The 9,751-nt window shown below is 41.2% G+C and overlaps 1 protein-coding gene across 1 annotated transcript; it reads left to right on the forward strand.

Moving 5' to 3' along the window:
- The first annotated feature begins 2,896 nt into the window (after positions 1–2,896).
- Positions 2,897–8,638, forward strand: LOC142127143 (vimentin-like). The gene is made up of 3 exons (XM_075194320.1): positions 2,897–3,436; positions 6,908–7,573; positions 8,317–8,638. Exons 1-3 carry the CDS (start codon positions 2,992–2,994, stop codon positions 8,334–8,336), a joined length of 1,131 nt encoding a protein of 376 aa, XP_075050421.1. The 5' UTR covers positions 2,897–2,991; the 3' UTR covers positions 8,337–8,638.
- The last annotated feature ends 1,113 nt before the right edge of the window (positions 8,639–9,751 follow it).

A 9,751-nucleotide genomic window follows, 5' to 3' on the forward strand; every position in this document is an offset into this window, starting at 1 on the left:
ATTTACTACTAACACTGGCGTAAGTATACTCACTGACATGTTATACTTGGGGGTAAATGTATCAACTGCCGATTTTTTTCAACTGGCCGCTATTCGACGAGTTTGCAGTGAAAATTTAAAGCGGCAATGGCTTTAAAGGCATTGTTTTGCCTTTAAAGCCATTGCCGCTTTAAATTTTCAATGCAAACTCGTCGAATAGCGGCGAGTTAAAAAAAATCGGAACTTGATACATTTACCCCTTGATCTCTATATGGCTGGTGGCAATCTTGAGATTCCGTCGACTCAACATATGCAAATACACTTTTTTTTTTTTTTTAACTTGTTTTTTCCCTGTGAACGGTCTGAACACTTGTCCGTCCAAATCTGAATGAGCCTCATAGATTTAATTTCAATATGTTTCCATTGTTTTTTGCCTGGTTTACAATAGATATTGATTCTTGTTTTTCAATTTTCTTTTATGTATACAAACACCAAATCAGGTGACAAAGACATGAAGCACAATTAGCAAATGAGTGCATTAGTAAAATAATAAATTAATCATTGGGAAAGACAACCAATACCAGGGGAATAACATACTATATATGTTAATTTTGATAGATAACAATTATTGTTTTATTCGGAGTAGTAATAATACATAGTATTGATACACAGAAAAGGGTTCTTTATTCAGAAGACCTTATGCCAAATAGTTACTCTGGTGTTTCATTTCTAACTTCCTCTAAAATTGTGACTGTTCGTTATGAGCCTGATTGGCTGATTTTTACTGACTATTAAAAAGTAAACAAAAATCTGTTTTTAATTATTTTGATTTTAAATAAAACTTGTGCACCATTTATAATAAAAGATAATATTTACAGGTAATCCGGTAAATGCATCCACATTTGCAGTACATATTAAGCCCCCAGTACACACATTCCTCTCACCATCTTGTCCTTTGGGGGACAGTTTCTATTTGAGGGGACTGACGCTCGCTGCCACCTGCGAGTTGTCAAACTTGTCCCAACTCCCAGAAAGTTGGGAGGTATGTTTTTTGGGTAGAGGGGGGTAAGGGGGTTGTGGGCGACTGGGTGTTTCAGAAGCACTGGGCTCGCTCCCAGGGTTGGGAGGAAGGGGCAGTGACCATTGATTTTCACTAAATTTGCGGAAAAGCCACAGGCTGAGAGTTATATAGTAGAAACGCAAGCTTGTGGGGTCAAGTGATGTATGCTTTTCTATAGATATATATTGTTTGGTGATATGATTGTGATTTTTTTTTTCCTAGGTGAAAGAAGCAGGATAATGTTTCCTCCGTAGTCCGTGGGGTTACGTTGTACCAGGAATCAGTGCAGGACGCACGGAATGTCAGAATTCAGAACTTTGGAGGCGACTAGTGAGTCATCTTATCAGCTTTATGGTTTAACTTTAACATAATTATATAATAGCTGCTACTCATACATTGATGATCTGGACTGTGCTTCCTTATGATCCATCCATACACACTAGGACATTCTAGGGATTGTACCCCCTACCCCCTCCCAAATAGCTTAACCAACACTAGCCTCGGCTGGTACTATCAAAATCAGGGAGATAAGAAGCATAGTGTCCCCCCGATATCACTATTGCCAGCACTAGGCTTTGCCGCCCTGGGCTGGTGGCACTATAGCAGGGAAACCTGCAGCGTGGGGTCCGCCTGTCATAACGCCAAGCCAGCCCTAGGCGGGAGAGCAAAGGGTTGGATTTCCTAGGGAGATCGGGTCTAACCACCTTTGTGCTGATAGCACTAGATCTGTTCCCACAAACCTGCGGTGGTGGGTGCGGGGTAATATTAATTGACTTAATGTAAAAAAATATATATTTTTTTCATGGTACAGCATGCCCAGGCTGCCATTAAGTGTTTGGGCATGCTGGGGCTTTTAGTACTACAAACACCAGCATGCCCATGGCTGCCAGGGCATGCTAGTACTTGAGGAACCACAAGTGCCAGCAGGCTTTCCCTACTATATTGCCACCAGCCAAGGCTGGCAAAGTCTAGTGCTGTAATAGTAAAATCGGTAATCCCCCACGCATTTCATCCCCCCAGCCTGACAGCACTGCGGTCAGTTAAGCTGTTTGTATCTGTAGTTTTCTGTGATCTATTACCGTGGCTACGCTTCTCCTGGTCATTTAAAATAAGGATCTGCATATAATAATAAAATAATAAAGCCTCAATTGTTCACCATATTATACGGCCCTCCAGTTATTCAGTATATAATAAAAGCCCCAATGAAGAGCATGTACATATAGCTCCAATGAGTTTACATTATAACACAGACCCAGGGCCTGATTCATCTTCAAACATAAGTCCAGTTTTGTTCCGTAACTTACGTTAAATAGCTCTGACAACCAACAGTCTTGGTTCCAACTGGTTACAAGTGTGGAGCCAAAATCACCGCCAGTCCCCACCCACATCCGACCAGAACTGTCAGAACATCCAGTTGGCTGGTAGCCGAGATATTCTAATTAGCACAGTCACTGTCCAATCATAATAGAGCCTCACACGATACGCCCTCTCCCCATTTGTTGAAGAATTAATTACCACTATATTTAGTATATAGTGTTATCTGCATTTCAGACTTAAGTCTATGTGTATATATAATCTACCAGCTCCTTAGTTGTCGCATCCCCTGCAAATAATTCGGGAAGATCCTTACACTGTGATCAGGTATTTTCATGAAATGTTGGGAAGCCGTGTGTTTTACTCGTTCACTGTCAAGTAAATGACTACTGGGCAATGAACATGATATCAGCAGACATAATGCTTCATAATGTTAGATATGTTGCACCAAGGTGTAAAACTTGGAGAATGTGATTACTGTCACATCCTTCCCTACTTGCATAGAAAGTATCTGCTTAATTGAGCCCATACATTAACTGTGTACAGTTGCAGTCTATTTGTCACATTCCAGAGCTCCATATAAATGTTTGGGTTGGGATGTTGCCATTCTACTTCTCAAAGCCCAAGGCGAAGACACCATGAGGAGCTCCGCTTATTCCCAGAAGAGCCTGAGGGTGAACGAGTCCAGCAACGCCCAGGGTAGCACTGTAGCGTCCAACAGTCATGGTAAGGATGGGTTCCAGGAGCCTCTGGAATCGGTCAGCACAAAGGTCTACGTTCACCGTCCGAATGAGAAGGAAGAGCTCCAGCAGGTGAACAGTCGGTTCGCCGGCTACATTGACAAGGTCCAATGTCTGGAGCAGAAGAACAAGGCCCTAAGTGATGAGCTGGAGGCTCTGAGCAGGCTTCTGAAGGAAAAGGGACCTGGCATCTCAGATGACTATGAGAAACAGTTCAAGGAGCTTAAGGAATTGATCGAGAAGTTGAACAAAGAAAAAGGTGCAGCCGACATCGAGCGGGGAAACCTGGAGGAGGAAATTGAAATCTGGAATGTTAAAGCTGATGTGGAGTTGGACATTAAAGGTAAGGAACCTGGAGAACACACAGGTATATGTATCACTTGCCACAAACTAGACATCCTCTACGAATATGACACAATGAAATAAAGAAACGAGAATATAGGATACACTCCACTTGTATATAGTTGCTTAAAACTAAACTACCACCTAGTAAAAGATTTATTTACTAAGCCCCCACCCCCTTACCCCAGGGGCTGCTCCGTGCAGCCGTTTTACTGTGACTTCTTCATTTCCCTGACCGGAGGAAGAGGGGGTGATGTGAGCGGTAGGAGTGTGTGGCCCTTTGCCTCCACTTTAAAGTTGTATGGTAAGAATCTTACAATGAAGAAAATATCTGCTGTCAGTGCTTGTTCTTACCAGTGGTCACTTATTATATTTGGTAACTTTTTATATATATATATATATATATATATATATATATATATATAGCACCTACATATTACGCAGCACTTTACAGGGAAGATTAATCATTCACATCAGTCCCTGTCCCAGCGGAGCTTACAATCTATATTCCCGACCATAGACACAGACACACTAGGGGTAATTTAATCAGAAGCCAATTAACCTACCATGTATGAATTTGGAGTGTGGGAGGAATAAGGAACATCAGGAGGAAACCCCCAAACACAAGATATCAACTCCACACAGATGGGGCACGGACTGGGATCGATCCCATGACCCCAGTGCTGAGAGGCAGCAATGCTGACCACGGTGCTGCCCAATTTGTACACACCACCATATAATATGAGGCATTAGTTCATGTTTGCTAAGTTTGCAACCCGACGTTAAAGGTCTTAATTTCTTGCAAGTTTTTAACTCACGTCTATGTGCGAACACTGAAATGAGGATCAAATTATGTACACTCACATTCACAGTTATAAAGTATAAAATGTGGCAATGATATCAATTTTTACACCACTTCCAAATAACCCATTATAGGCTGGCTAGGTAATAGCTAAGACAACAAGGACAGCAAGAAATATGCCGTCATTCATCCGTATTGTCGGCATACTGCAGCCCCCCCAACTTATAAAGGTGAGAGTAGATGATTTTAACTGAAACTGTAAATACAGTGAGAGATACCTCAAGTTCCGACAAGGTATGGAAACTTTTCCATATATGTCTATGAAAGCTAATAGAAGCATATTGATGTAAAGCATCTTGTGTGTTGGGTTTAGTGGCTCTTTAATACTTAAACATTTCTGAGATTGTGAAAGTGCAGCATAGCTGGTTTATATTTTCTGTATTATAAAAGAAAGATCATTTTACAAGTATTGGTGTTCGTCCGGCACACATAATGCTGCTGTTAAACGATGACACGTGTTTCCTTTAGTGACACTGACTTTCTCTAATGCCATTCACCTTTAGCATTTATAATATAAACTAGCAATAGTGGCATTCCCTGTGTCATAGAACAGCTTGGCTCTTGACGTGGTTTATACATGCCTGATAAACCCACCTCTAAACCCAGATATTACTGTATGTAGAGGTTTCAGTGTAGGGAGTGGGGGACTCCGTGTAATAGGTGCAGGTTAGTATAATGTGTATTACTGTAATTACTATAATGTATGGGGGTATTACGTTTTACTTAGCGACATTTGTAAGATTGTTAGTGATTGTATACTGTTTCATGTAAACGTATCACTGTGTAGTGTTGAACTCTATTTGTGGCGAAATGTGGCAAAGATGATCTCCATAGCAGAATTTGGGTAAGGGTTTCACTGAGCATGTGCCAGACCTGCCCATGCTCATAATAGGCCCCACCCCCGCTCTGATACCTCACACTTGCCAACTTTGAATTTTAGAACCTCTGGGAGATCCCAGAGTACAAGACTAGGTGCGGGCAATCGCGTAATTTTGGCCCCACCCTCGCAATGAAATAATTTAGTCGCAGTTGGCGGTTCCAAAATTACGCAAGTCACTGCGAATCACATCATTGAGGCTCCCATCCTGCCCACAGTATCACTGACCCTCCCCCAAATTTTCCTATAGCGTTAACATTCCACATTCCATTTTGCATCATCATAGCCCCGCCCCATACTGCGTGATGCCACAAATCGTGTCATTCAACAGCAGGAGGATGGGGGCACTGTAATGCAATCAGATCACCACCGCTCCTCCCCTCTGGGTCTTAAATGCTGCTCCCAATTTCCATGTCACATGACCTCATCTGCACAGTGCATACCCTGCAGGACTCCAGATATTCATGTTGCCCCTCAACTGTGTAGGGAATGGATGCTTTTAAGATGAACCATTATACTCCTTGCCAAAAGCCATACACAAGATAAAGTCACAGCAAAATTATCCATTCAAAATTTGTTTTAAAATTAAATAGTTCATAATACTTTTAATTCAGTGACAATATATTAGCCCTAGAGATATCAATGTATTTTAATTTATAGGTTTTTCGTCAACTACCCATTCATTCTAAAACACGGGACACAGTAATGTGGAACTGGGAGAGCAATTACTTGAGGTTAGATTTACTAAGGCTTCTAAAAAGGAATAGTGTAGGTGCTGCCCATAGCAACCAATCAGATTCTAGCTATCATTTATCTAATGCATTCTAGACAGATGATAGCTAGAATCTGATTGGTTGCTATGGGCAACACTTCCACCTGTAGTAAATCTGGACTCCACTGTTATGAAGAAACATTATGCTGACCAATAGGTTAGACACAAGATAACACAGGTTTTATGATTCTAATCGCGTATGACTGGAAGATGTTGTTGCCTGGTGGTATCGCTCTACAGCAGGTAATGTTATTTTTGCTTTCCATAAGCGACTCCACACACAAGCATTCAGAGAAAGGGGGTGAGCGAAAAATAAGATACAGATCTGCCAATCACTGTGCATTTCTATAAAAACGAATTAACAAAAACACAGATTTTACCGCAAGGATTATACAAAGGACAAGCGGTCACCCCCTAAGGTTAGAGAGGAGAGGAAATTTCACAACCAGCAAAGGAAGGGGTTCTTTACAGTAAGGGCAGTCAAGATATGGAATTCACTGCCAGGGAAGGTTGTGATGGCAGATTCAATAGATATGTATAAGAAAGGGTTAGACAAATTTTTTGCGGAAAAGTGTGTCCAGGGATACAACCGTTAATTAAAATGAAGGATAGTAGTGGATATAGGGTAAACATAGGACTGCAATATTAGGTCTGGGGGGATTTTCACAATTGAAACAGATTGGCGGTTGCCTACTCTGGATCCATTTCAAATATAAGTACAGGATCGCAGGAGATCCAAAATAGGTTGAACTTGATGGACTGGTGTCTTTTTTTCAACCTCATCAGCTATGTTACAAACAAGTAAAGTCTGTTTAATCCAAGCTGCAATTATTAGCTTCTATAACAGGTATTTCATTAGAAATTTCAATATTTATTTAATCCTATATACCACATAAGGTTTCTATAATGGCTTGTCTGCCGAGAATCAAGCTAAACATGTCTATCTTTTTTTTATTGTCAGCCGAGGCAGAGAGGATATTAAGAGAGTTTCGTCAGGATGTGGATGACGCCACCGTGCAGAAGTTGGAGCTGGAGAGGAGAGTGGAGCAGCTGGTGGACGAGATCGAGTTTCTCAAAAAGCTTCACGACGAGGAAGTCGCGGATCTGCGGAAGCAAATTGAGGAGTCAAAGGTGAACGTGGAGCTGGAAAGTTCTCGACCGGACCTAGCGGCAGCTCTCAGAGCCTTGCGGGTCCAAATCGAGCAAGCGGCCGGCAAAAACATCCAGGATGCGGAGAAGTGGTACAAGAGCAAGCTGGGTTCCGTGAAGGGGCAACTGACCAAGAACGAAGAGAAGATCAAGACCATCAAGGAAGATATCAGCAAGTATTCCTCACAGGTGTCTGACTTCCAGAATCAAATTGATTCCTTAAGGGCCCGCAATGAGGCCTTGGAGAATCAGTTGGCTGACATGCGGGACAAACATCTGGAAGAAGTTGGGGCCTTAGAGGAAATCATTGCTCAGCTAGAAAATCGGATGCTCCAGACAAAAGCAGATTTAGCTCGATACTTGCAAGATTACCAAGACCTGCTGAACATCAAACTCAAGCTAGATGCGGAGATCGCAGTCTACCGGAAACTGCTGGAAGGAGAAGAACAGAGACTCGGCATCAAACCAGAAAGTGAAGGTATAAATATTAGCCAACGTCACAGCCAAACATCTTTGCGGATGTGCTTGTAAAAAAAATGTACGGTTTGCAACTTTAGTACATAGCAAATTTGTCTCTGTATTCTTGTATTAAAGACAAAATACGGACAAATCTTCTAGGCCATCACTAGATACTTGTTACACTACTTATATCGGGTAGGTAAAAAAAAAAAATTGTTCTCCCAATGCATTAAAATATCATGGAAACTAGTAGTTACAGAATAGGATTAAACTTGTATGTCTCATTCTCCTGGTTTGTGAGAGGTCTATCCCTGGTTGTAAAGTGTCCCTAGACTTAATGCTAGTACTGAGCAGTAACAGTATGCTTTTTTTTTCCCTAGCATATTTACTTTTTTGGGATTCAATAGACTATATTCTTAAGAATACTGCTTCAGGCCATAAAATGTACAGATACTCTTTCATAACAGTTAATGTTCTAATTATCTGATTAAAGGTTGCTCTCCTTCTGCGAGCGCTTTTATGCTCCGATTGGCTACAGGTTGGTTGAACCCCTGTGAGCATTTGAATGCTCCAATTGGCTAAAGGATAGTTCAAAGCCATGTGAGTGTTCCAAGGCTCTGATTGGCTACAGGTAGTTTAAGACCCATCCACTACACATCAAACACATTTTCCCTTCAACTCTAGTGTTGCAAGTCTATTTATCTTTATTTCTGAAATAGGACATTTGAAAGTAAACTTTTCTATTTTATTTCTTCCTTATAGCCCGAGGTGACAATTCATAAACAGATGGATCATAGGAAGAGAGAACACGCCAATCGCCACGCACACGTCAGCCTGAGACGCCGTTTCAGCCGTGTGAAAGGACCAGCCCATGTCTTGCATTAGTTTAATATTAATCTCTATGTTGCTTATAGCCCAAGACTATTATTTAGCAGATACTCATTTACGCACGTTGCATGTTTATTCTGTGTTAAAGGGACATTATACCTGAAATACAAGCTGTTACTTATTAGCAAAGAGCATTTGTATCGCTCCAAAAGATTCAGATAAAATACAGTTTTCATTGCTAAAGATTATTTGCAGATTCAGGTCATGTCTTCATTTCTTGTTTGGTTTCTGTACAAAAATAGAACTTTACCATAATAGAACTATTAAAAGTACACTAAAACACAAAGGGGAAAATAAATGTGTAAATGGTTTAAAGACACCATAAAAGTATTCACACTTACTCAAAGAAAGCAGTCATTTCCTTACACATAAACATCCATAATCCATCCAAACACTTTATATATTGACATGTGGGTGGGAAGATTTTTTTCTAATCTTGTAATGACGTAATTCTAGCAGTAATGAATAAACATGAACATATGCCGTGTTCCTCTAGAGTCAATAACATCCCTGCATTCTTAGTATATTACTATTGAGGTGGAACCCTCGATCCAAGTCAGGCTGTAACGACTGAGCAGCTAGACTGGACACTGTTGATTTTGCATGTTGCAACTCTACTGGATGATCACGGAAAGTTAATTATCATTTACTTACATAGCGCTTTTAAAAAAAGTGGCCATTCATGTATGTATTTAATGTAGCGGCTTGTTGGTAGCTTTTACTAAATTGCTTTAGTCCCAGTCTGGCTTCACTCTGTGCTTTTCATCATTGAATGTCCATCATGAAGGAGAATTGCCCATGGACACAGCTCGCCAGTGTGCTCTCCGAATTGGATACAGATACATCCAGAGAGCAACTTTCCCTTGCTCACTGAGAACTAAGACCTTACTTGCACGTGAACTCTGTACCATCGTCTTTTCATTAAAGTCATCCTTTTCTATGACAAGAAATGTTATCTGCCGTTATAATTACTAGAGAGCATTATGAAGGCGATTGATCCAGGGCAGGGATCGGACTGCCCTTTTTGGAATAAGGAAGGAATATTATCCCGCCCCGCGGGGCTAAATCGGCAACTGTCACACTGGCAGTTTCTGTGTTGCCTTCCTGTAGATCAGCGGTAAGTAACCTGCGGCTCTCCAGGTGTTGTAAAACTACAAGTCCCAGCATGCTTTGCCAGTAGATAAACTGCAGATAGGTGGCAAGGCATGCTGGGATTTGTAGTTTCACAAACACCTGGAGAGCGCAGGTTGCCTACCCCTGCTCTAGATCAAAGCTATTTGTATTTATGAGACAGTGAACCTAATGGACC

This window comes from Mixophyes fleayi, chromosome 1, assembly GCF_038048845.1.
Source record: "Mixophyes fleayi isolate aMixFle1 chromosome 1, aMixFle1.hap1, whole genome shotgun sequence".
Classification (NCBI taxonomy): Eukaryota; Metazoa; Chordata; class Amphibia; order Anura; family Limnodynastidae; genus Mixophyes; species Mixophyes fleayi.

Coding starts and splice junctions, on each gene's coding strand:
- LOC142127143 (XM_075194320.1), top strand. CDS start 2,992: ATGAGGAGCTCCGCTTATTCCCAGAAGAGCCTGAGGGTGAACGAGTCC. Junction 3,437..6,907: donor TGTGGAGTTGGACATTAAAG/GTAAGGAACCTG, acceptor TTTTATTGTCAG/CCGAGGCAGAGAGGATATTA. Junction 7,574..8,316: donor CATCAAACCAGAAAGTGAAG/GTATAAATATTA, acceptor TCTTCCTTATAG/CCCGAGGTGACAATTCATAA.